Genomic DNA, 27,251 nt, shown 5'->3' with positions numbered 1-27,251 from the left:
GACCTCCAAAGGCCATCTAGTCTGACCTCCCCACAGTCAGCAGGGACACCCCCAACTAGACCAGGTTGCCCAGGGCCTCGTCGAGCCTCTCCTTGAATATCTCCAGGGATGGGGCCTCAACCACCTCCCTGGGCAACCTGTTCCAGTGCTCCACCACCCTCACAGTGAAGAACCCTCTCCTAATCTCCAGTCTAAATCTGTTCCCCTCCAGCTTGAAGCCATTGCCCCTCGTCCTGTCACTGCAGGCCTTTCTAAACAGGTTCTCCCCAGCCTTCCTGTAGCCCCTTCAGGTACTGGAAGGCTGCTATTAGGTCTCCCCGGAGCCTCCTCTTCTTCAGGCTGAACAACCCCAGCTCCCTCAGCCTGTCCTCGTAGCAGAGGTGCTCCATCCCCCTGATCATCCTTGTGGCCCTCCTCTGGACCCTCTCCATCAGGTCCATGTCCTTCTTGTATTGAGGGCTCCAGACCTGCACACAATACTCCAGGTGAGGTCTCACCAGCTCCGCTGCCCTATTTAAATGCTATATACAGTAGTTTTAATAATCTAAAGAAGGAAAAAATACTATTGAAAAGCAGTGATTTGTAACACCATTGCCAGCAGTAAATTACTGGCAATTCTGAGTGAAAGAAGCAAAACCCGTTGCAGTAATAAAATCAATCTGTTTCTGTAGCACCTTCCAGGTGATGGGTGTGGAGTTATCAGTGTTCCACACAAAAGGTGTGCCCCAGCTGGAGACGGGCTCTTTGATCCCGGAGCCAGTGCTTTGAATGCATCCATCCACAGCCCGTCTTGCTGTCGGGATGAGCCAGGTCTCGTCTCCAAATAGCTGTACAGCCAACCATCTTTGCTGAAATATTTCTGTGAATTGAGGATTGAACCCACCAAAAATGTGGTTTTACGATCACTTTTCAGTTCTTGGGGGGAAAAAAACACACACGTGAAAAGCATATGTGTTTTTTAACCAATAAAGGCACATTCTCTCCTCTGCCACATTTCCACACGGATTCTGGAAGAGGTTGTCAGGGAGCTATTCTTGGGCACCTGAGGGAAGGGGCCTGATTTTTAAGCACCCAGGAACCCCCCTGAAGTCAGGGGCAGGTCTGCAATCTTGATAATTAGACAATTTATGTAGTTAATGACAGAGTTGTGTCTTTGTATTTTTGTATATTTTAGCCTGAGTTAGAAATCTTTATTCTCTTAATCTCCCTGCTATTCATTATAAATACTAATTATATCATGTCCTAATAATGCTGAAATGCTGCTCCACAAAAGTTAAAAAACTGATTGTTTATGGAAATACAGTCTACTATTAGAATAAAAATGCCTTCTTTTACTCTCATTAGCATTTTTGTATATTTTAGCCTGAGTTAGAAATGTTTATTCTCTTAATCTCCCTGCTATTCATTATAAATACTAATTATATCATGTCCTAATAAACTCCTCTGAAATGCTTCTCCACAAAAGTTAAAAAACTGATTCTTTATGGAAATACAGTCTGCTATTAGAATAAAAATACCTTCTTTTACTCTCATTATTTTCCAATACATCTGATGCAAACATTTGAGATTTATATAGACGTATTTAGCAGCTGTCTCATATTTACTTAGTCTGTGAGGTATAAATTGAATTTAGTACTTTTTCTCAAGAATAAGTATGTGTTTGACGATTAGACAATGGCAAAGGTGTTTCTACTCTGTCACAAATGGGTTTCATTGTTTAATATTTTTTGGGTTATTTAATGTCTCTTTCTTTTGTGTATTATGCTGTGGCTGATTTTAGCAGTAAGGAGTTTTTTATTTTGTAGCAGTAGGTGCTAAGGGAAGTAAAACAATAATATGAGAACTGCTGCTAAGTATCAGAGTCATATCTTCCTTCAGTTATTGAGTTTGAAAGAGGTTGTAGAGAGGTTGGTGCTGGTCTCTTCTCACAGGTAATTAATGACAGAACAAGAGGGAACGGCTTCAAGCTCCAACAGGGTAGATTTAGACTGAACATTAGGAAGGAATTTTTCACAGAAAGAGTGATAGGGCATTGGAACAGGCTGCCCAGGGAGGGGGTGGAGTCACCATCCCTGGCTGTGTTTAAGGGCCGTTTAGATGCAGTGCTGAGGGACATGGTGTAAGGAAGGACTATGTAGAGTAGGGGAGATGGTTGGACTCGATGATCCCAAGGATCTCTTCCAACCTGAATGATTCTATGATTTAGGAAATTGAATTACTGAAAGCATTAATTGCCTCGTTCATGATGGCCACAAAAAAACAATTTGTTGAGTAGATTCTCAGGGAGGAAGAGGGTGAGGCCAGAACTTGAAGAACAGACTTACATAGGCTGCCTGAGAGGAGTTCATTGTGGTGGATATATTCTGTGCCAGTATTATGAACTACTAAAAGAATCCTAGAAACTTACCCAGGAAACCTGGTGAAGTTATGCTATCTTCATGCTCACTTCTGAACTGCATTTTGTCTCACGTGGAAGTTTCATACTTTAATATTTTTGGTATTTCAGTCAATGGATGACAAGAAGTAGAATTTCTGTTGGGACACTTGCACAGAGCTTTGGAGGAGGAAGAACCTCTGTGGAAGGGGGTTGTCTAGAAGCATAGCAAAAATAGATTGCTGGTCTAGGAAATTAATGAGTGTGGTTACTCGTACAGGAGTTGAGGAAAAGCTGACAAATGAGGGTTCTCACCGTTTAAAGACATCTGCTAATGATGTCAGTCATACAAAAGGTGTAAGGGACAGGAATGAAATGTGCAGCAAAAGTGAAGGAGGGACAACAGAGAAATTCTGGAAAGCTAATAGAGTGCCAAACTTAAGAGTTAAATGAAAAATGATGTAGCCAACTCCCTGCTTCCCCAAATGCATACAAAGCCTGTCCATATCTGTATACCAACATGAGATGTGTAAGAGAAAAAATAGGTGACTTGAAATTCTTGGCAAAGAACGAGGATCTTGACATAGTAGCCATTACAGAAGAATGTTGGAATTACAAAAATCAATAGGAGAGTGTAATACCTGGCTATAAACTGAACAGGAAGGACAGATTAGGTCATAGAGCTGGGGGAGCAGTATGAGGGCTATACTGTTGAGCCTTCTGATCAGGAAACGGATATTGAGCCCAAAACATTGAAAGAGATCAAAGAATCAACTAAGCCTAATGAGGTAGTAATAATGGGTGACTTCAACTACCTTCAGCTGGTCCAATGTCGCAGCGGGATAGAGTGCAAGGGAAGCAATTTCTCATCACTCTGAGTGATTGTCTTTTTGGAACATTTAGTTTTAGAGCGTTCAAATGGAATGACAATTCTTGACTTAAGTGGGATACAGGAATGCAGGTAAGAAGCTCTGAAGCCATGTATCAGAGCAGGCCTTTTTGGGTTAAAGTCATGGCCACTGTCAAACTTAAATTCAATATTGAAGAGCTAATAGCTAATTTATAGAACCACTACTAGATTGGAGGAGGTAAAACCTCTCTAGGCAAAGGATACTAAAGAAAAGTAAGGAAATTAAATCCTAAGAGTCAACATGGAATCCAGTTGAAGTGTTCTGTAGTAAAACAAGAGACACAGGAGCCAAGTAGAAAAGCAAGTATTTGAATATGGTTACTTGGATCAGGATTTTTTTGAACCAAAGATCTACGCTTCAGGCATTGAAAACCCATCGCTGGGGATGTCAATAAAAAATATTTTTATCTACAGCATGTGTATAAAAAGCTGTGAAGCTGTGGCGTAAGAAGGACTTTGTCAAAGGCGTCACCTCACACCCACAAAGAGAAGAAAAAGTTTACCAGAGCAAACAATGTGTAAGACACAGGCTAGCAGAAAGCAGAAGTGGAGAACAACCAAAGATCTACGCTTCAGGCATTGAAAACCCATCGCTGGGGATGTCAATAAAAAATATTTTTATCTACAGCATGTGTGTAAAAAGCTGTGAAGCTGTGGCGTAAGAAGGACTTTGTCAAAGGCGTCACCTCACACCCACAAAGAGAAGAAAAAGTTTACCAGAGCAAACAATGTGTAAGACATGGGCTAGCAAAAAGCAGAAGTGGAGAATAAGGACAGTCCAGTGACCTGTGGTTTTCTTCTGTTGCATTCATTTAGTGTCACAGATGTGGCACTGGGGACAGAAGGGACCCTGATTTACTCACAGCAGAGTGTGTCAGAGAAAGGGACTGAGAATGGAGAGGTAAATTAACAGGCAACCAGAAAGAAAAATAAAAACAAACAAATTTCACTCATTCAAAAATTTGTAAAAACATTATTTTTGTTTAAATTAAGTCCTGTTCAAGCATGAAATAGGGAGATACTTCAAATATGAGAGGTAGATGCAGGTAATGTGATTGACTAATACAATACTTACAGGCCTCATATGGTGGAAAGATGATATTACCTTCTCCAGGTGAGCCCTCTATGTTAGAAGCTGTGTTTGGAAAGAAGAATAATAAACTTATTAGTGATAAAAGACGACTTCTTTTGGCAACAGGACTTTAAAATACTGAGATTATTGCATGGAACGTGCTGATAAGCAAAAGCATTTTGCTGGGCAACATCGTTCTAGAATACAAGACCAAGCAGAAGGGCATCAGATAGGGATACATTTAACAGCCTTTTCAAATTTGAAATGAGTTAACATCTTTTTATTTGGAAAGAGGTGATTTGAGGATGTGGGATGCGATTCCACTGCGGCATTGTGTTCACAGCATGCTCTATTAGTTCTTGAGGGGGGTGATTATGGCCACAGCTCTATGTTCAGCATGTACAGGAAAAACAGTATTATTATTTTCTTGTGGTTTGGAGGCACGAGTAGTAATTACGTTTACCAACAGCCGGCTATCTTGTGGCTACAAAAATATGGAGAAAACGGTTACATCATTTCCTTTGTGGCTCTGAGAATCTTTTTCACTGAACTCTAGAAACTGTGAGAAAGTGGTATCTGTACAAGCGCACGTTTCAAATGCATGGTTCTACATTAAACAGAACTTTTTAAACTCGGAGGAAGGGGGAAGCCAACAACACGCTTGATGTGTTTTGGGTTCCAGCATCTCCTTCAATTGGGATTTGGAAGCTGATTGTATCTTAGGTGGTACCTAAGGATGCAATTGAAACCTTGCTGGCACTTCAGAGAGAAGCAGCGTTGTCTTGGGTGATTGGTTACGTGTATAGTGGGTTACATTACAGCTGAATTGAACTAACACGGTATGAAACCACCCTTATGATAATCACAAAATTAGCCAGATGTTTAATAGGTGGCCAAACACCCCATTATCCCTGCAAAAAAAAAGGCAGAATGTTTCTGGTTCTCCCACCTGCCATTTGTGCCGCTGCATCAATAATGCAATAAAGTATTTTACTTCCCTAGCATGCGAGCCATTGATTTTTGAGGGATGCAGGGAAGATTAATGCTTGTTAACAATAATATTCATGATTAATTTCTGTTTCACAACTTCTGTTACTTTGCTATATAATCTTTTGATCAGAAGAACCCTTTTGTGTATGTGTTCTTACTGTATTTATCAACTAAGGGACCCATCGTCAAGCATCAGGTGATCTTACAAGTTGTGGAGGGTCCATGAAAAAACAGATTTCTTTAAATCACCGTGTATGATGATAGTTTTTCTAGCTGTTTTTTAGATAGATAAACAGGTACTCACACATAAGTCCCCAAAAAAGCCACCATATGCCTTAATAGTCTGTAAATCTTATTACCTTAAGGAACAGTGCAGTCATATAAAAATGAGTTTCACTTTTTTCCTTGAAGGATCTGTGAAAGTTGAAAAGGGGTCTTGCACCACTGTATGTGCCATGGGATCTTGTAAAGAAAGAGTCTTAAGTCCCACGTGGCCATAAATAAAGCCCCTGTTAGAATCTAGATTGTCAGTCTTGCAAGTCCTTTACATGAAGATGAAATTTAAAATTATTTCTGCAGCCATATTGTATTTTTATATCATAATTCTATTTCTTTTGAAGCTCATTCTTTTTTCTCATTTTCTTCCTCATATGTCCTTAGTTTTTAAGTGAGACTCAAATACTGAAAGAAAAATGACAGTATTGAACTGAACATGCCCACTGGTAACATAAATATTAACACAGAAAACCGTGTCAGTTGAATAATTGTTTTGAACAAGGTGAGAATGCAAGAAGTAACTAGAGTTAATATTTGATCCTCCTTGTGAAAGCAGATGGCTCAGGGATTTTAACTCTGCCTGTTACAAAACTTTTAACCACTTTTAAACTTGCAGTTATTAGCCACGTTAGGGAAAAGAGCAAAATTAATCATTCAGGTTATTATATCTGGATTACTGTGAGCTTCATAGGAACTGATGTAAGTATCCTCCATAGTTTTTCTCATGACAGGCTAAGAGGAAATGATGAAACAACTGAGAATATAGATGATGAAATATATTAAATTACCCTTGGTTTGCATTACACAAGTAAAACGTTAAGATCTTTGCTTAAAAGATTCTATGTGGACTTCCTTGCATATAGTATTGGGAAAATCATATTGAAGTATTTTTTTAATTAAATTCTTTTATTCTCTGAAGACATAACCGTATGAATTGTTCTATTTGCTGTCGTTTCAATAAAGTCATGTAATAACCTATGCTGGCTAAATAAATTTAAAATATAGTGAGTTCTGTTGCTTTTATCCATCACCAAACGATATTTTCTTTTTGTAACATGGGCAAATCTGATGTTGTCTGCATATACAATAAATAATCCTGAAGCAGAATTATAGCAACTAATGATAGATAATTATGTATCTTATGCACTGTATATATAATATCTATATAATTTTTCAAATTCAAACTGCAAAAAAACACAAATTAAAAAAAAAGATTATGTAGCAAAAGCTGAATCATTGTAACAGATGGCACAAATCAGGGCAAGTCTGTCTTCTATTGACTTCAGTAAAATGCAGAGATTTTTTGCTATTTCATGTTATGTAATTTTTTCTTTCTTGCAAATAGGAGAGTTTTTTCCTTTACAGTTCTAAGTGCCAGTGTTTGTACATAAAAAAAAAAACAGAAAAAAAAGTTCTACATGAATGCATCACAAGTAACAGCAGGATGCTGCTGGAACTAATGGTTGAGATAAGATTACAACATGGTGAAATGAGGATTTCTTTTCATTAACTGGTAAACAGACAAGGGGGGTTCCTTCTTTCATCTAGAAGATGAATATATTTGAAATAAAATGAAATGGCTTAAAAGGTTATGACTGAAAGACAGAAGACTGTGCTTCTGGATCCCTTACAATGAACTCCTTATAGTCAGTTTTAAAATGCAACCCGAACGTTAATCTGATTCACACAATCTCAAATGGTAGTAGATAATTTAGTCATAGAGGATTCCTAATCTGGAAACAAAGCCATGTGGAAAAAAAAAATAATTAAAAAGTTGATCTACTGCTGGCCATCATCTTCTACATCATCCTCTTCATTCATCAGTTCCTTATGCTGAGCTAAGGTGAATACAGAGGGGATAGAGGACTCTACCCCAGCAGAGGGATCATGACCATTTGAGCAGTACAAGGCAATGAACAAGTCCTTCAAATTCTGTCTCTTCCTTTCTTCTCAGACTTCCCTTGTCTTTCATGATAATGAACGTAATCACTGCATTCTCCCAAAGGCTGGGATGCAATAATCTTATCTGTTTCCTTCATAGTTCCTAGAATGCACATGAGGAGCAATCAGTGAAGTTGGTTTTTTTCAATTTCTTTTCAGGAATCCTAATAGTGGAACACATGAAACAGGAAATTACACAGCTCTTTCAAACAGGGTTACTGCTGTGGGGAAAAAACACGGTCTTTGACCAGATTCATTGCTTGGGGGTTGTTTTCTTCAAAAGAAAAGATGGAACTGAGTATACCAATACAGGCTTCATAATTGTAGAAAATAAGAGTAATAACAGTGATGACAACTGCTGTGTTTTCAAGAAAATAATGTATCTGAGAGGTAAAATCAACACCGTACTTACCATGAAAATGGAAAGGAAGCTTGACTATCTTAAGCAATTCTTTTAAAATATTTTAAATTTTTTTTTTTTAATAATAAAACAAATATATATATAAATAAATAAATAAATAAATAAAATTTTAAAATAGCAGTTGGATTTTAAATAATAAAACAAATATATAAATAAATAAATAAGTAAAATAAAATTTTAAAATAGCAGTTGGACTGGTGATCCTCAAAGATACTGCAGGTTTCTCGTAGTTCATTCCGTAAAGTAAGGGGAAATGATCTTAAGCAATTCTTTTAAAATATTTTAAAATTATTTTTTTAAATAATAAAACAAATATATAAATAAATAAATAAGTAAAATAAAATTTTAAAATAGCAGTTGGACTGGTGATCCTCAAAGATACTGCAGGTTTCTTGTAGTTCATTCCGTAAAAGTAAGAGAAAATAGAATTTGAGCCTAACAAAAGGAAATGTTTTCAAAGTAATATGTCTGCCATACCAGAATAAGAATTTAGAGATGCCGAACACAGGAAAGCATTAATTTTTTGGAGCCCTGAGTAACTGCTAGAGAATCTGTATGTTTTTCTTTAACCAAATGGTGCCATTTCAAGCTACAGCCTTTAATTTGCCCTCTAAAGAAGTCTTTATACACCTGAATTTCCTGTTGATTTCAAGTTCAAATAAGTGTTTTTTCTTGCATTTAGGTCACAAATAATCAATTAAATGCATAAAGCAAGCCAAGTGTATGTAAGTTACGGAGAAAGGAGGCCCAACTCATTACTGTTTGATTAAGGGCGTAACTGGAAAGATTCTAAATATGGGTTAAAACAAGCAATTACATTTTCCAATTCTGTCATTTGGAAAAAAAAAAAATTCTGGTTGCCTTCCGTGAATGTCTACCAAAATGGGCCTTAACCTTCCAAAAGAGAAATAGACCTAATGATTTGGTACCGCGCCAAACAATTAGAGCAGTGAATAGACGTTATTCCACCAGCATCTATTATCGGAAATATCTGGATTTCTAAATGTCAACTAAATAGGCTCACCCCACAAGCTCGGAGAAAGCTGACCTGACCTTTTGACATCACCTGTTCAGGAATGAGAATTTTTAAAGCGTGCTATTCTACACAGATAAAAGGTTCACAAAATTTGACCTGGAAAGAATGGCTAAAGGAATTAGTTTTGTTTAGTCTAGAAAAGAGCAGACCAAGGGAGGATGTGATTACAATCTTCCAGTATGTAAAAGAATGTTATAAAGATGATAGTGATTGGTTTTCTTTGTCCAGTTGGGGAAAAGGCAAGAATAAAGATGTTTAGGTAATGTATTAGGAGAAAAATTTCTAACAATAAAAATAGACAATATGGTGCGGACTGCGTAAGAAAATTGTTATCTTGTTAACTGGAAATTTTCAAGAATAATTAGGCAAACACCTGTCGTTAATAGTCAAGGTTGCTGGTGATGTTCGTAGTGCAAGGTCAATATTTATTGCAGTTTTGTCATTATGTAGGATATGAAAATATTGGATATTGTGTTGGATTGTTACACTGGCTGTGAAAAACTGTTAATGGGATGGTTTTTATTTGTATATTAAAAAAATAGTAATTTTGTATATACAAATAATTTTGCATATAAAAAAATAATATTTTTTAAGAATTCTGATTGTGTGATTAGGATAACAGTCTTAGAAGTTAGGAGATTAATCAGTAAGGATGTGATAAAGATTGATGTTGGCTTTGGATGCAGAATGTTATTAACAGTAGCCATGACTTTGCTATTACGAATTTCTTTTTCCCTGTTACTTGAGAATTTTGGTATTTACATTGTTTTCTGGTTGAGGTTAATAAGAGGGAACTAGAAATTGTGAGGAATAAGCATCAGTCATCCCATACAGATATCCACGGAGCTGAAGTGTGGCATACCCACTCGAAAGAACAGAAATAACATCAAAATTAGGGCATATTTCCTGAATGTTTGCGAAAGCTACTAAGACAGTGTTTTGTGAGGAATAAGCATCAGTCATCCCATACAGATATCCACGGAGCTGAAGTGTGGCATACCCACTCGAAAGAACAGAAATAACATCAAAATTAGGGCATATTTCCCAAATGAACTTAGAACTACTTAGAACTTAGAACTACTAAGACAGTGTTTCGTAGTGTGATCAGTCACAAGCTCAAAAGCAAATGAGTAACAGTGAAAGGAAACCACTAGAGCATAAGTTGTGTATAGGCCTTCGATACATATTGCAGATTAAAAGTGAAAGTGGGCGAAGGTTTTAATTCTCGTTTCATGTTGGTACTAGTTGCGTGTTTGTGGTTGAAAGCGTGACATGCTTGCAGCTTGGTTTCTTATGTTTGATGTTGGATATAAGAGCTTAAAGTTATGTTAGAGTTGTAAAGTCTTACTGAAGCATTTATTTAGAGGCATAAAGTAGAGAGCAGTGTCAAACATCAGGGATTTACTTTTACAAATTAAACAAATTGCTTGAATTGCAGCTCCTTGTATTTTTCAGATTTTCAGTGAAAGAACATTATAATATTTATCTCTCCTTTCCTTTTGAGTATAGGATCTGATTATATTTTTTGATTACATACATGTTTTGTTTTGTATTTTTTTTTCTAGGTGCTGCACAATGGACTTGTGATGGAAATGAATCATCCAACAGCTGGGAGGATAGCTGTTCCAGGTTAGATGTTTAATTCTTTTTTCTAAATGGAGCTTGAAATTAAATGCTACATGACATCCTGAGTAGTTCTGGAACTCAGCTGAGGACATGACACATCTTCACATTTCACTCAGATGAACAAAAGCTTAACCAGGAAGACATTTGTGCTCATATTCATTCTGGTAGCAGAAAAAATGGGTTAAAATGTGTGTGTCAGAATAGCTTCTGGTTTTCATCGGTCAGTTGTCATAAAGCATGAACATGGATTTGATAATATTTGCAAACTCCCACTGCTAGAAATATTACTGCTAAATCATCTACACGAATATGAGAATCTGGTTTTGATTTAGGCCTATTTTGCAAGTTACACAGGCTTCTATTAGGGACATTTCTTTTGGAAAAAAAAAAAAAAGAAAAAAAAAGAGGAGGGAAGTTCGTACTGAAGGTTTCATCACACTATTTTGTTTAATAAGGTTAGACATGAAGCTCTGCAATGATGAAGTCTTAAATAGCTATTTTGGATTCGCAAACAATACAGAAGTAATAAACTAGTCTTTCCTCTTTTAAGCTCTAAGTGGGTCTGGAATTGGAGCTCGTGTAGCTTTGCTTCCATTAGAGTTAGTTATGGAATGGGGTTAGGTCCATCTAGAGCCATGATGAAAACTCTCATTCAGATCCTTGCAGTTGGCTCTGTTTTGACAACTGAGCCTTATCTGTTAATCTGGTGGCTATTGGGTCAACTTGTTCTGCTTCTCTGTGCTTTTCTCTCTCCCAAGCCACATGGAGGATTGTTTCCTCCCTCATTCAAAGCACCATGTCATTTTTATTTTTATAACATCTTCTCCTTACATCGTGATTTTTCTGTGCCAAATTCCACCCTCTGACACAGCATCCAGTTGTCATCAATTTCAGTTGACTTAAGCACATGTAGTGGTAAGAAGAATTTGACCCATAAAATTTATCTTAATTTGCACATCCTGGAATCACACTGGGATGCAGAAAGAATTATTTGAAAGAAATCAATCCCATATTAGATCATGTTTTCTGCATGAATAGAGGGGGTGTTTTGTGTATGTGTATGCTTCATATTTGCTCTTTATCACAGTTTGCATTCCACGTTTGGTCCCACTAGGCTTGGATGTTTGGTTGATTGCATTCAAAAATGCTTCTCTAATTTAGATGCACATATCTTGAAATAATAATCCTTTTGTTTTAGATTCTAACGGAAAAGTAATCCTGGTTTATTTATCCAAAATGAAGAGACTAATAAGGGCTTTGGTTTAATTCTTTTTAAAGAAGTGGGCAGGAAAGCCTTGCAGATGGTAGAGAAAGTGCTTAAGGTTTTCATGTTGCATACAATGTATAATCTATCTTAGAGAAAGCAAATACTCCTTAAGGGGATAGGTTAAACTGCAAGAAGAGGAAGGAGATGAAAGGAATGTTCTAATGTCTGTCAGCAGCGATAGAATGTATTGGCAAGAGAGGGAGTTTTTACATAGGTAAGCCATAGTACTTCCCAAATCCTTAGTTATTTTTTATTTTATTAAACCAGTGACACTGCACTAAACTCAAATAAATCATCTTAATCTCTAATGGTTTGCCATTTAGATGGCTTCTATGAAGAGTTTCTTGTATTGAAGCAGATGGCTGAGATGATTATTGGATATTTGAGCAGGAAAAGGAGAATTCCTTCCTTTCCTGGTATGGAGGACAAGGAGGGGAGAAACAGGGGAGGGAAGGGTGAAGGACACTCTTTCAGCGCGAGCAGAATGGACCTATTGATATCACTGAAAGACAGTGTGTTACTCTGTCCCAAAATTAAAGTTCTTTAGTGAGTTTGGCCACTGTTGATGGTAGGTAATGGGAGTACCCTGAATTGTCCTGCTCAATGCTATGTCTGAAGAGTGTGCAGAGAAGATCTCTGGTCGATAAACTGTTTCTCAATGCCTATTTAAAATAGTAATGACTTTTTTCAATATGATTATATTTGAACATATTATATTTGGTAGAGAACAACTTTACTAAGCTCTCAGTTTCTGGTTCAAGGCTGCTTAAGATATTAATGTGAATGTCAAAACTGAATAGACTAAAAATGTCTCTTCTGAAAGAGGCTATGGAGACTCTGATCCCAAAATAAAATCGAATGACTGTTACCTCTTAAGCGTATAAGCCAGATTTTAATGTGTCTTTTAGTAATTGAATTGGACACTAGACTTGAGGCTCTTGACAGAGGTCAGACGTGGGCTGCCAAGTAAAGTTGTGAGTGTAGTGACATACATTTACTGAATGAGAACATGCTGGCACATTTCAGCTTTGAGTATCTTGGTTGGCGTCTGTCTCTAGCATATTGTTTTGGAGTAATCCTTCTCCAGGCATCTCCCCACTTTGAGAGTGGATACGGATCTGTACATGAATCCACACTGGTAGATCTTGGATCTTGAAATTCCAAGGGATCTTGCCATTGACTTTAACGTGGGCTGCGTTTTTAACGTTGGACTTGGGATTCATAACCCTCCTTTGCTTAAATATCTTGTGATATGGTTATTGACGTCGATTCTTTCCATACCTAGTCAATGCTTTCCCCCTTGCCTTTTTTTATAATTCTCAGCCTGAGATATAACGTGCACACATTGTAAGGCACTGGTGGAGCTGGAGTGTGAGAAGTCACATTTTAAAAAACGAATACCTGTTCAATATCTTGTGATATGGTTATTGACGTCGATTCTTTCCATACCTAGTCAATGCTTTCCCCCTTGCCTTTTTTTATAATTCCCAGCCTGAGATATAATGTGCACACATTGTAAGGCACTGGTGCAACTGGAGTGCGAGAAGTCACATTTTAAAAACCAAATACCTGTTTGTTTTTCTTTTCAAAATGTGTACTGATGGTAAGAAAGATACAGACCTTGTATTTTGGTATCTCTTGCTTGAAGTATTCACTGAAAAATGTCTTTGCATATATACACTGCTGTTACTATTAGCCAGTTATCTTAGATTCAAGAATGAATGTGAAAAAAGGAGTTCATGGTTTGAGTCCTGGTTGTGTGACAGGACTCAGAGGGCTCTAATTAATGGAGTGGGGTCAAGTTGGAGGCCTGTGACCAGTGGTGTCCCTCAAGGGTCAATACTCGGCCCAGTCCTGTTCAACATATTCATAAATGACCTGGATGAGGGGACAGAGTGTATCCTCAGCAAGTTTGCTGATGATACCAAATTAGGAGGGCTGGCTGACACCCCTGAGGGCTGTGCCTCCATCCAGTGTGACCTGAACAGGCTGGAGAGCTGGGCAGAGAAGAACCTGATGAGGTTCAACAAGGACAAATGTAGGGTCCTTCACCTGGGGAGGAAGAAGCCCAGGCACCAATACAGGTTAGGGATGGATCTTCTGGGAAGCACTACTGAGGAGAAGGATCTGAGAGTCCTTATTTATGTTTATAAGTATCTAAAGGGCGAGTTGAAGGATGTTGGAGCCGGACTCTTTTCAGTGGTTCCCAGTGATAGGACAAGGGGCAATGGGCTCAAGCTGGAACATAGAAAGTTCCATTCAAATATGAGAAAAAACTCCTTTAGGGTGAGGGTGACGGAGCCCTGGAAGAGGCTGCCCAGGGAGGTCGTGGAGTCCCCTTCTCTGGAGATCTTCAAGCCCCACCTGGATGCCGTCCTGAGTGATGTGTCCTTGGCAACCCTGCTTTGTCAGGGGAGTTGGACTGGGTGATCTCTAGAGGTCCCTTCCAACTCTGACAATTCCATGATTCCGTGATTCATCATGTCTGGCTAAGAGTGACTGTATAAAAGATTGTAAGACCGCTTTAAAGAAAAATGTGAAGATGAATGTTTAAAAGAAAATGTTTAAGAAAACATTTAAAAATGTTTAAAGAAAATTCTGTAGTAGCTGAGTGATTTCATTGGGATAATATTTCACATATACCAATCAGTATATTCATGGTGTGAAGTTATTCTAGAGCTGATTTGTCTCTCAGCTGGAGAAGCTGAGGAACAGGGGCTGGTTCAGCCTGAGGAAAAGGCAGCCTCAGGGGGGGCTGGCAGCAACCCCCCAGCACCTACAGGGAGGTTATCAACGTGAAGAGCCAGGCTCTTCCCAGCAGTGCATGGTGGGAGGATGAGAGACAAGAGACGTTCAAACTGGATATTGGGAAAGTTTTTTTCATCATGACAACAGGCAGGCAGTGGAGGAGGTTGCCCAGAGAGGTTGTGAAGGCCCTATTCTTGAGGTCTTCAAGAAACATCTAAAGCTGTGAGTAACCTGACCCTGATTTGAGCGAAAACTTGGACTGAGCAGTGGAGCAGGTTGCCCAGAGAGGTTGTGAAGGCCCTGTTCTTGAGGTTTCAAGAAATAACTAAAGCTGTGAGTAACCTGGTCTGACCTCAGACCTGACCCTGATGTGAGCAAAAACTTGGACTGGAGACCTCCTGAGGTCCTTTCCAACTTGGATTATGTTCTTCTTCTGTGATTAACCTCAGTGTCTCTCATTCTGCTCTGTTGTGCTTAGACCTTCCCATAGAGATCTGAAGGAGAAATGACATAGTTTAAGAAAATGGGACATGTAGAATGTGGAAAGTACTTTTGAGGGCAAAAAATGATAGGGGGGAGATGTTGTATAGAGTGCCAGATTGCAGATGATGCTGGATGGCACAGAACTTGAACTACTTTGTCAAAGAGTAATGGACTTTTCTGAAGGGTGGTAGCATGTGGGTTGCTGGGACCCACAGAGTAATTTATTCTGAGTTGCAATATGGAGCATAATGGCTACCAACCCATACTGATTTTTGAGGAAAAAAATAATGGGTGCAATGCAGTCTTGCCCAAACCTTTTCCATTATCATCTATTTTATATGATTTAGGAAACTCAATAGTATTCCCAACTTCTCCTTTATCTAGTATCTAATGTTGACTTTCAAAAGCTGCCGGTTGTTTTTTGTAGTCAACAGAGTGTTTGTAATATATATTTTTTTTTTAAAGGAAAAAAACCAATGCATTCAGCTGTCCCTAAGACACTAACCTTTGTAGAATTTATTAACTAGCAGGAACCTCTGTGTAATAAACCTCATTTCTGACCCCTTCTAAGCCTTAGCGAATTGGGAGTTTGGATATAAGCCTACTCTTCGGAATCATCTCTCATCAAACAGGAAACAATATAACTGTAGAAATAGCCTAAAACACCTCTTCCAGACAAAACAACTATTCTTAGTTTTGATAATGTTTATATTGTGCGTCCTCCTCATCCCCGTTTCCTGAGTTGATAAACACTATTTCAGTCCTTTGGCCCATGATCTGCATCAAGGATGTCTTTATTGCTCAGAAAGGCCAATTTCATACCTGGCTTCGTGATTTCCTTCTGTGCTCTTGAGATAATGTGTTTGGGGGGCTGCTCCAAGCTCGGTTAGGAAAGGCAGTACAGGATTCCTCCTTGGCATAGATTTCTTGGACTGAGTTCAGGCAATCTATGTTAATTAATCAACCCACTCGGGAGAAATGTCCCTTTTTCCGGTCTTCTCCTGTCACTGCGCATTACAAATATACTACTGAAACAGGAAAGGCATTTTTTTTCAGAGATAGGCTTTTCCTGCTGTATGATTCATTAAATGGTGTTGAGGTTCCATGGAGACTAATTGCGATCAATCTCTTAGAAGAATGATTTTAAGGAAGAAGACGAAGAGGCAAGAAATCTAATAGGACTTCCTTACTGTGCCGCAGAGTTCTTTCATAACTTCTCCGTGTCTCACCTTACTGATCGCTTGCAGTTTGAAAAATAGTTGAAAAATATTTGATTTCCAAAGCAAAAAAGTTCTTGGGAAAACTCTATGTATATGATCTTAAAGGTCTGTGATTCTTTGTTTCCTATTTATTATGTGTGCATGTATTCATATTTATTTTCTGCACGTATGAGGAAGACCAGCTATCAAATATCAGTGAGATATCTCCATGTGTTTGATCAATATATTTAAATACAGTGAGCCCATACGGCTGCTCGTGATACTTACTATCTTTTTTTGATCATTTAATGTAAGTGTAGTGGGGGAAGCTTCAGTAGGACTACATATATGGGAGAGAAAAGTGACTCCTGCACAGGGGAAGTTCGCAGGAAATTAAGGAAGTCTGTACTCGGATCCATCGTTTCCTGTAGTGAGGAGATCCCACAATATAGGAACAACAACAACAACATAAAAAATCCCAACAATTTCTTTATTTCTTTTTTTTTTTTTTTTTTTTTGCTGTTTTGTAAGAACCTCTGCTTGAACTCCTGATCCTGTCTGCTTCTCATCAGGCAGGTTTTTTCATATGCGCGTGTGTGTGTGCGTGCACGCATGTGCCTGACTGATGTTGATTGAAAAATTTTAATTTCACTTCACTATTTATGGTACATTGGAGACAAACAGCTTCACCGGCGTTACTGTTACCTCATTCGCCTTTTTTAGTCATCAGGGCTGACTGTTTATGTCTTTTACATTCGCAGAGCTGATTTCAATTTTGAGGAATTCAAGACCATTACAGGAACTCAGCAGAGATGATGTACGACAGCTCACTTAGCTATCTTCAAAATACTTTAAAAAAATCTTAATAAATATATAAACAATATATTCTTGCTGATTGCAAAAGCAGAAAAGCGATGGTGGGAATGGCAAGGAACTTGTTACAAGCTCCAGGATTACGTAGAAAAGGCCTAGTCTATGTTTTTAATGAATGATACTTTAATTTGGCATCTTTTAAGGTTCCTTCTGAAGTAAAGTATTGAACAACAAACCTTTTCATTCTTTGGTCATATGTTTCCAGAGTATTTCTTCCCTGTGTATTCGAAAATTTGCTATACCTCCTGGAATGGTCTTAGAGCTGCAGTTGATACTTTTAAAATTAATGTTTGCAGGAAGAAAAGCCAGCTGTCTCTTACCTAGTTCTGGGAATTCAGTTTTGGGGGAAAACTAAGAAATAGTGGAAGTCTTTTCCATCAGGCTCAGAGTCCCTGAGTAACAGTGCCAACCGGGACCGACAGCGCCGTGTTGCTCAGGCAGCGGCTCTTGGGGCTGTGGCTCTGGGTGCCTGAGCTGGATTATCCTCCCCCAGCAGACCCTTGACAGCGCCGTGTTGCTCAGGCAGCGGCTCTCGGGGCTGTGGCTCTGGGTGTCTGAGCTGGATTATCCTCCCCAGCAGACCCTAGATTTTCTTTTCCTGTCTTTCTTGGCGTTGTGGCAATCAGAGATGTTTTTTCTTGCCTCACGTGTTTCTTTCAAGGACCTGACAGTGGGGACATTTTCCTACTCTGTGTGTAATGAGTGAAGTAAAATGCTGCCCAAAGTTTTGCTGAGTGGTGGTCGGTAATTATGCATCTACTCAGTGGAGAATGTTTTCTTTATATTTTCCTCTATGTGTCCTAAGATGTACTCAGATTTCCTTTAAATTAGACATAATAGTTTCTTATGAAGAGTAAACTGAACAGTATCACCTTTCTAATACATGGCGGGGGAAAAAGTTGAATTATTAGCTGAGTAGCCAAATAAACTCATTAATTTCCCACCAATGGTGACAGTCCTGTCATTCAGCTTTGTTTAAAACTATTTTTTTTTTTTGTTCTCCTTAAATATGTTTTCCACTTCTTTCTGTGTCTGTCCCAGTGACTTAGAAAGTACTTTTTTAACCCTCATTCTGTAACAAGCCCAGCCAGGTGCTCTCACAGTCCAGGGTGTGGGATTGCACAGATATATCTGCGTGCCTCGGGTGCCTTGTAAAACAGCCAAATTACTTCAACACCCATAAATTGTGAGTATATCTTCATGATCTTTAATAATTACTGGATAAGAAAAGGAATCTACTGTCAGCTGAAGAAGTTTGGTTTCATTAAATGTAGAAGTATGTTTTAAACATTTAGACAATTTAACTTAATCCCTGGGATACTGAGCATACTAATCCTCAGTTGTGTTTCTGCCCTGTCGCCTTAACCCAAGCCCTGCCTCCCTGTGAATGGAAAGAATGATGGATTTAAACTATTTTCTGTGAAACTAGACTGAACAATTTTATGTTCAGCAGTGGCCATTAGATCATGTAGTTTGCCTTCTGGCCATAGAATTTCATTGATTTACTCCTCTCATGTGTGTTTGACTACGGTTTGCCTTATTCAGAAGTCCTCAAGAGATGAAAAATTCTTCAAATATCTGCCCCTTTTTTTAAGTGCCCATTCAGGTTCATTGCTAAAAAGCCCATGCTGTGATTCTAATACAACATTAGCTAGTTTTATAGAGTAACAATATTTTTTTCATGTCTTCCATGAGCTTTAACTTTTGCTTTCTCCCCGTGAAAGTACTTACATGACAGAAGTCACACCTCGATGACTTTTCAACAAACTGTGTTGGGTAATTTGTCCAGGTCTTTTCAGGTGTGTTGTGTAAGCAAAGTGCAGCAGCTTTTAACTCTGTCTTTTTTATTGCAGTCTGTGTACTGCATATTGACAGGAAAAATTTGCAGTTGAATAAAGAGCGTCATAAACCTCCTGCCTGACTCTGAGCAAGTCCGTTAGCCCAGGAAATAACATTTCTCACTTCTTCATCGAAAACATTGAGATAATAGAATTCACAAGCAACTACAGAGCATAAATAAGCTAATTTCCCACTAAATTATAATAATGACAATATGTGAAATTTGATGCTATGGAATTGGGTAGAAATGAGGGGCAAAATAAGACTTCTACAGTTAACTTTACTGTTCAGTTGATTGCGAGCCTATTACCAGTATATAACATGTACCTGTTCTAGGTTAGTAAATACACATCTATTTAACTTTTTTACCTGTAACTCCTGAAGTAGGACATAGTTAAGTTCTCTTAAGTTGCAATTATTTTTACTCCTCTTCCTTGTACTTCCCAGAGCTCTTTCTAGTAACATTCTGCCCAGAAATTAATCCCGTGTTGCATCAAAATCTCTTTTAAAAAGACCACTGTTGCCTAATTTATAGATATGAGGTGTCTGCCCATGCAGTAAAAATTACATCGATCTATTTAGCTGTCATGCTGCATTTCAAGCTCACGTCTAATTTGCTTGCCAATTTATTCCTGAAGACTCTGTCAGCATGACTATTTCCAGATATATACTTACATTTAAGTGCCTGCATTTCAGGTTATTTTTCTTCAGATATGGGTTTTTTTTTTTCCCCTAATATGAATAGAAAAGAGAGCGAAGTTTTTGATGCTGCTTATCTCTCTAACTCCATTTAAGTGATTAATGAAGACACGATTTGATTGGGTAAATTTGAATCCAACAACCTCTTCACCTATTCAAAAACTTGTGCCTGCTATTAGTGTTGATATATTCACTGGCAGATCTTCCTTGCAAAGAAGCCCTGCTTCAAAACAAGAACGGTGATTTGGATCTGAGTCCTGGGTATTCCAAATGTTGCCTTAATAATTTGGCTATCAAAAATAAAGCATTGGTGCTACCTCTTTTGCTACCTGCCATTTTGCTAACTATTCTGGAGCTCTTGTGGGATTCTGAGATTTATATTTAACTGATTTTTATTTCCTGATTTTTACTTGGCTGATATGATTCCACAAATTTGATCCAAACTTGCAAATATTGTTTTGCTAGACATAAAGTTTCTTGAGTTTGTTTTTTTTTTTCCAAATAAAACTAGCTTGTCCATCCTGTCACCGTGTGAAAAAAGGTGTAAAAAGGTTTAAACCAAGACAGAACAGATGTGAACTAGCTTAATCCAAGGTCTTTTGAAAATACTAGGTCTTGGGTTGAGACCTGATTAGAAAAATCTTCCTGACACGGAGTCTGTTAAGGTATGGAACAGTCCCCTAAGAAAACACAGAATCCCTGTTTCTTTGGCTGTCTGAAACTAGACTGAACACAGCAATAAAAACAGTTTACCCGTTCCTGAAGACTCTGTCAGCATGACTATTTCCAGATATATACTTACATTTAAGTGCCTGCATTTCAGGTTATTTTTCTTCAGATATGGGTTTTTTTTTTTCCCCTAATATGAATAGAAAAGAGAGCGAAGTTTTTGATGCTGCTTATCTCTCTAACTCCATTTAAGTGATTAATGAAGACACGATTTGATTGGGTAAATTTGAATCCAACAACCTCTTCACCTATTCAAAAACTTGTGCCTGCTATTAGTGTTGATATATTCACTGGCAGATCTTCCTTGCAAAGAAGCCCTCCTTCAAAACAAGCAATTCTAAATGTTGCCTTAACGATTTGGCTATCAAAAATAAAGCATTGCTGCCACCTCTTTTGCCACCTGCCATCTTGCTAACTCTTCTGGATCTCTTGTGGGATTCTGGGAGGGTGGGAAATTGCTGAGAGTTTTTCCAAATGCTTTATGATGTGATTTTTATTCTCAGATTTTTACTTGGCTGATATGATTCACCAAATTTGATCCAAATTTGCAAATATTGTTTTGCTAGACATAAAGTTTCTTGAGTTTGTTTTTTTTTTTCCAAATAAAACTAGCTTGTCCATCCTGTCACCGTGTGAAAAAAGGTGTAAAAAGGTTTAAACCAAGACAGAACAGATGTGAACTAGCTTAATCCAAGGTCTTTTGAAAATACTAGGTCTTGGGTTGAGACCTGATTAGAAAAATCTTCCTGACACGGAGTCTGTTAAGGTATGGAACAGTCCCCTAATAAGAAAACATAGAATCCCTATTTCTTTGGCTGTCTGAAACTGGACTGAACACAGCAATAAAAAACAGTTTACCCATATAAAAAGCAGATAATTGTTCTATTAAAAGGGATTGATAACTTAATGAATTTTAAAATTTGGTGTCGGTTCATTGCTTTAAATTAAAGTTGTTTAGAGATTGCGCCTGTGGCAGGCCAATAAAACATTTATATTGATTTGTGTGTAAGCAGAGCGTTCCTCATGGGTTTTGAACTGGATGCAGAGATGAAATGAGGCAGAGGCTGGCAGATTAGAGCAAGCTTTTTAATATTATTTGCAAGCTGTTTTTAGAAACGTCGCAAGGAACATAAAATGAGGCACATTTGTGACGAGAGGCGGTTGTAAGTTGAAGACGACTTACAAACATGTGGGGCAAACAAGATTTCAAAGCTGCTCGTGCACAAATACCCCGTTCCAGTTGTCCAACTGGCACATGCTGAAAGCACAACTGCCTGCACACGTCTGCTATTCCCAGCCCACGAACACAGACAGACTTCTACAAACTTGTATAAAGTCATTGCAATTCGATAGTATTCTAAAGAAATTAGAAGATTAGTGCTAAAACATCAAGCTGCGTTGCTTTGTGAAATTTAGATTCCTTTATGAGTGCATCTGTGATGAAAACTGTCCTGTAATTTGCTGAGTTACATTTGGGAATGGCTTTCTCTTTCTGGGTGAACTGGGTAGCAAAATTTTCCACTGGAGCTGAGCTAGTGATTTTTCTTTCGAGCCAGGTTTATTTCTGGTGATGCCATGCAGCCATTTCTTCCTTAGCTTACCGTCCACATGGTATGTTTTTTCAGTTGTCACCTGGTTTGAACCATTTTGGATTACTGAAATTAACTTGTCTCCTTGGAAAACACACCCTTTAAAAATGGAAAAAAATACTCATGATGGGGGCACACTTCAAATATGGGTTTCATTTAAGAAGGATTGTGAGCTTTAAGGTCTCATTCCCCAGCCAGAACCTAAACATCAGCTGGGCTCCCAGCACAATCTTATGTCTTCTTCTAAGCCACCTGAACCTTAAGAGGTTGAGAAGCTAAAGTGAAACAGCTGGGTGGAACTGCCCTGGAAACATCAGTGGTATCTGTGTTGTGCCAGGGATCAGAATGAGTTGTGCTGGTAGCAGAGAAAATAAATTAGGACCTACAGCACGCAGGACTGCACTGCTGGAGAACAGTGGTCATTCCTTGGGCTCAAAGCTCACCATAGACAGGTGCAAAATCTTAACAGCTTTGGCCAAGAAACTGGTGTTTTAACGGCGTCAGGGTGGAGAAGAAGAGGCTTGCACTGAAGGACCGTGCTGATGAGAAGACATGGGGAATGAGTTGAGGAAGGAGGTGACAGGAAAAGACTACAATGAACCGTGGCCTTGCAAGCACCAGGTGATGCAGAGAGTTCCTCTCCTTAAAGTGGTCCTTGCTAGTTGGTATCAAAGGTTAGTCAAACCAGTATTCTGAATTTCAGAAGCTCTGTAGTACTTGTTATGTTTAAATGCTGGTTAAGGTTCAGTGAAAACTTCAAAATAATAGGTCAAGTTGAGTCTTGGTCTGAGACAAAGTAATGATTAGAAACTTTGTGTTTTCATGTGTGGTTTGTCTCTTGGGATATAAGTTTTTGTGGAAGTGCTTACCTTCATTTTGAAAAACAAAAGCTTTGCAAACGTGATCACTTTCTGTACAGTTCTACCTGATATTTCCTTAATGATGCAGTGAGTTATATACTTGGTCAGGTGAATGTATCACTTACTATTTCGTATGTGCAAACCAGGTATTTAGGTGAATAATGAAGAGTGTACAGTTCAGTTGTTTCCTTTGAATACACCTGCATTTTAAAATCTGGTCTTCACCTCTGAGTGGGGAACACTTTTGGGGTCAGTCAATTTGGTAAATTAAGCTGGTTTGGCAAACAGTCTCATTTTTACATTTATTCATACTTAGGGAAATAGAGCAGATAAAGCTGGGGCATAGATTTTTGTGTTGGTAGTGTTGAGTTTGCTGCCTTCCTGGATCTCTAGAATAAGGAGTAGCGTTGTAATTCCTGAAAGGGGATCTTTGCTTCTTGACTTCTTAACTACTCACAAATCAATGTCCCCATAGTAGGATTTAATAGTTGTTTTATCTAAAAAATGAAAGCATGGTTTAATAGCCTGCCCTTCTATTCCTCATTTTTGCTTGGATTTCCTGGGATAAAAACCATCAGAAAATGTTGACTCAGAAAATTTGCTCCTCATAGGTTCAGGTACCATGTTGCATGGTTTAATAGCCTGCCCTTCTATTCCTCGTTTTTGCTTGGATTTCCTGGGATAAAAAACATCAGAAAATGTTGACGTGTCCTTTTGCTCCTCATAGGTTCAGGTACCATGCTCTAGCTTTCACCAATTTAAAAAGAGCTTTGTGAGAGTACCTGAGTAAAGTGTGACTTTGGCATAGCTGCGTGGCAATGTTAGATTGAAAGATACTTTTTTAACCCATCCTTCATGTACTACTTCTAATACTGACACTGTAGTGGGGGGAGGACAGGAGAAATTGGAAGAGTAGCTGAGAATTTAGTAGAAAACCCTTCGTGTCTTGCTATGAAACTATTCATCTTCTAAGAGTCATTGTTTCGATGTATTTTAAATATTTCAGAATGTTGGCTAGCGTGGCGATGCCTTGGAACCTTCCTTCCAGTTGATTTTAAAAAAGCAAACAATACCACATTTGCTAGTTTAATATGACTTTTTGATTCTCACTGCCGAGTGGTTCATCACTCAGAGCAGCATCACCCACCACCAACCTCCACGCAGCATTCTGTTACCATTTCCATGAATTTGCATTTACTTTCAAGATTTTTTTATCAGATGTCCTCAGGTCTTGGTTGGTTGTTGGTTTTTTGTTGTTTTTTTTTTTTGTAATGAGAGAAGTTTACAGTCAGTTGCTATATTGTGAGGCCTAGCATATACTTCCAATTTTCATAGATTGGTATTCTTTTCCCCAGGTGTACCTGGACATGAATCAAAATGCTTCATTGAACGTATTTTGAAACTAGTAGTCTAAGTCTTATCTGACTCTTGGAAACTCTTAGGGTCCTGCACCTGGGGAGGAAGAATGCCGGACACCAATAAAGGTTAGGGATGGACCTGCTGGAACACACCTCTGAGGAGAAAGATCTGGGGGTCCTGGTGGATAGTGAACTGTCTATGAGCCAGCAATGTGCCCTTGTGACCAACAGGGCCAATGGGATCCTGGGCTGCACAGGGAAGAGTGTGGCCAGCAGGTCGAGGGAGATCATTCTCCCCCTCTGCTCTGCACTGGGGAGGCCACAACTGGAATCCTGCCTCCAGTTCTGGGCTCCCCAGTTCAAGAGAGACAGGGAACTGCTGGAGAGAGTCCAGCATAGGGCTACAAAGATGATGGAGGGATTGGAGCATCTCTCTGATGAGGAAAGGCTGAGAGAGCTGGGGCTCTTGAGCCTGGAGAAGAGAAGGCAAACTTCTTTGGGGTGAGGGTGGCAGAGCCCTGGCAGAGGCTGCCCAGGGAGGGTGTGGAGTCCCCTTCTCTGGAGATCTTCAAGCCCCGCCTGGATGCTCCTGAGTGATGTGCTCTGGGCAACCCTGCTTTGGCAGGGGAGTTGGACTGGATGGTCTCTAGAGGTCCCTTCCAACTCCAACAATTCCGTGATTCTGTGAAACCAATATTATACTGGGCACCAGCTCCCATGAAACATAATACATTATACTTCTAGAACATAAATGTATATTACACCTGCATATCACATATGAATGTATACTCTATACTGTTATAGGACATTACAGTCTTGATACCCATGGAGGTTATTTGGTGTTAAAGAAGAATTATGTCATTTCGGTGCACTAATTTATTGGGAAAGGTGATTCAGAAAATTCAAAAGTCTGAATATTTTGTGTTTAAAATATTAACTTTTTCTTTTTTTCAAAAAAGTGTTTTATGAAGGAAATTATTTTAAGTGAAAAGAGAGCTAAGCCCTGGTGTGTCTTGCCTTTTTATTTGCTCATCTTTGGGTGGTATTTATTCGTAATTATAGTTACCTGTGATGTCAAAGACAGGAAAAAAAATCATTATTTCTTTATGAGTAAGATTTCAAATATTTGGTATATTCAGGGAATTCATATGCTCTGATGATTCAGGGCGATTACATTGTTGAAGATAAATGCCTTAGAAAGTTGTGGATAATTTTTAAACTCGAGATGAATGAATTAAACGAATGTTGTCTTATTTACAGTAAAGCACGTCCTCAGTAAAAGTGCTCTGCTCTTTTTGAAGACTTGAGTTCTATTTTCAGGAGCTTTGTCATATAATTTTTCTAAATTTACTGTAATTAATGAGAAGTAATGATCAGTAATCAACTTAAATGTGCTGTAAAATATGGAACTTAATGTATGCAAGACAAAATTTAAGCATTCCAATTCATGGTACACTTTGTAGTGTATCGACTGATAATTACACAGAGATATTAAGAGGATCCGTTTGTAGAGGCACTTTAAAAAGTCAAGAGGTAAGACTGAAAAGCATAATTTAGGAAACTTCTGTCTTCTAGTACTTAATGTCTCTGACTGAAGAGTATTTAGTAGTTTAAAATTTACTTTTATATTTTAGTAGTGTACCCATTACCACCTCCTATTTTGTAGAAAGAAATAAATCCTGTTTCCAGTTACCAGGGCGTTTGAACCACCACTTTGGGGAGGAAGGACTGCGTGTTGGTTTGCTCATCATACTGGGATAGTAGCTGATTTCCACTTAATTGCTGCTTTTAGTTACTTAACTAGAAATATCTATGGGCCAAAGACACCAGTCCAGGCAGGAAAGTGACTATACTTAATTCAGGAGTTGTTTCTGGGTGCAGATGTAAATGGGGTACAACTCAGCCTTTGAAAGACTTAGGGCTTTTGATTAGAAGTTGGCTTCTTCTGCCAGTCTCATATTTCCAGTTTTGCCTAAATGCTGCAACTGTTGAAACGTAATGACTGAGGCGTGCTGGCAGAGAAAGCAATTTTGTCCTGAACTTCAAGATATAATGGATATAAAGTTCAATTACCAGTGGTGGGCTCCCCTGGTAACATTCAGGCTATAATAAAAATCAAGGTGATTGAATGGATTCACATCCATGTAGCTGTAAGAGAGCTGTGCAATAGGAAAAAAGGCAAATTATTAAGACAGTGTTCATTCACCAGAGTACTTAACACTCTTATGTGCCCACTCACTGTACAGGATATGACATAAATTGTGTTTTCTAATGCTATTGCACCTATTTGACAAAGATGAGAAAATATATCCGACCAGTTCTTCTTTCCTCTGTACTCATACTTCATAGGCCTAAAGGATGGATTTAAGCCATATATGTTGTGTACTGTGGTTATATTATCTATATGATGCTGAAATTTATTTTATCTGAGTAAACAAGCAACTAAGTTTAAAGTTATGCTTTTTTTTCATATTTTTTTTTTCTGATCTTGTGTATTAGAGCTTATCGCCCCTACCTCCACCCAGGTTTCTTTGGTATATTTCCCTTCTGTAACTTTGATTTCTCCCAGACATCTGTAATGTGGGCCCATGCCCTCCTGAAGGAGATCCTGTGCAACAGGACATGCTCAGAGTGCCATATATACTGTCATTTTGGATTAGAAGGTTCATAGTCATCCTGTGATCTCCTCATGCCTCCAGGAACATTTGCATGCTCCAGTGTTTCCAAACTGGAGCAGAAACTTAAGGTGCTCCACCTGATGTTGTGTTACCTATTTCTACCCTGCAGTTCTTCATGCAGGGTTTATTGATGTAGGAGGTATCTCTTCTGTCAGAGCTCCAGCTGGCAGGGAGTATAGGAGCCATAGAACTATACCATGAGATAGAGCTTTTTCTGCCTCATGGATGCCATGAAATCCAGAATATGATGTGGACAAAGAAACCTGTATTGCTTGAATGATGC

General features: G+C 38.5%; 1 protein-coding gene across 1 annotated transcript in view; it reads left to right on the top strand.

Moving 5' to 3' along the window:
• The window catches only part of SUGCT (succinyl-CoA:glutarate-CoA transferase), a 242,816-nt gene that overhangs the window by 175,669 nt on the left and 39,896 nt on the right, over window positions 1–27,251 (top strand). Inside the window, exon 3 of the mRNA XM_014957726.1 lies at window positions 10,586–10,649. Coding sequence (XP_014813212.1) covers window positions 10,586–10,649 — 64 coding nt within the window. The remainder of the gene's footprint in view (window positions 1–10,585; window positions 10,650–27,251) is intronic.

The sequence above is a fragment of the Calidris pugnax genome, unplaced genomic scaffold (assembly GCF_001431845.1).
Source record: "Calidris pugnax isolate Ruff unplaced genomic scaffold, ASM143184v1 scaffold222, whole genome shotgun sequence".
Taxonomy (NCBI): Eukaryota; Metazoa; Chordata; class Aves; order Charadriiformes; family Scolopacidae; genus Calidris; species Calidris pugnax.
The sequence above is the reverse complement of the archived record's forward strand: the minus strand, read 5'-3'. Positions and strand labels throughout refer to the sequence as shown.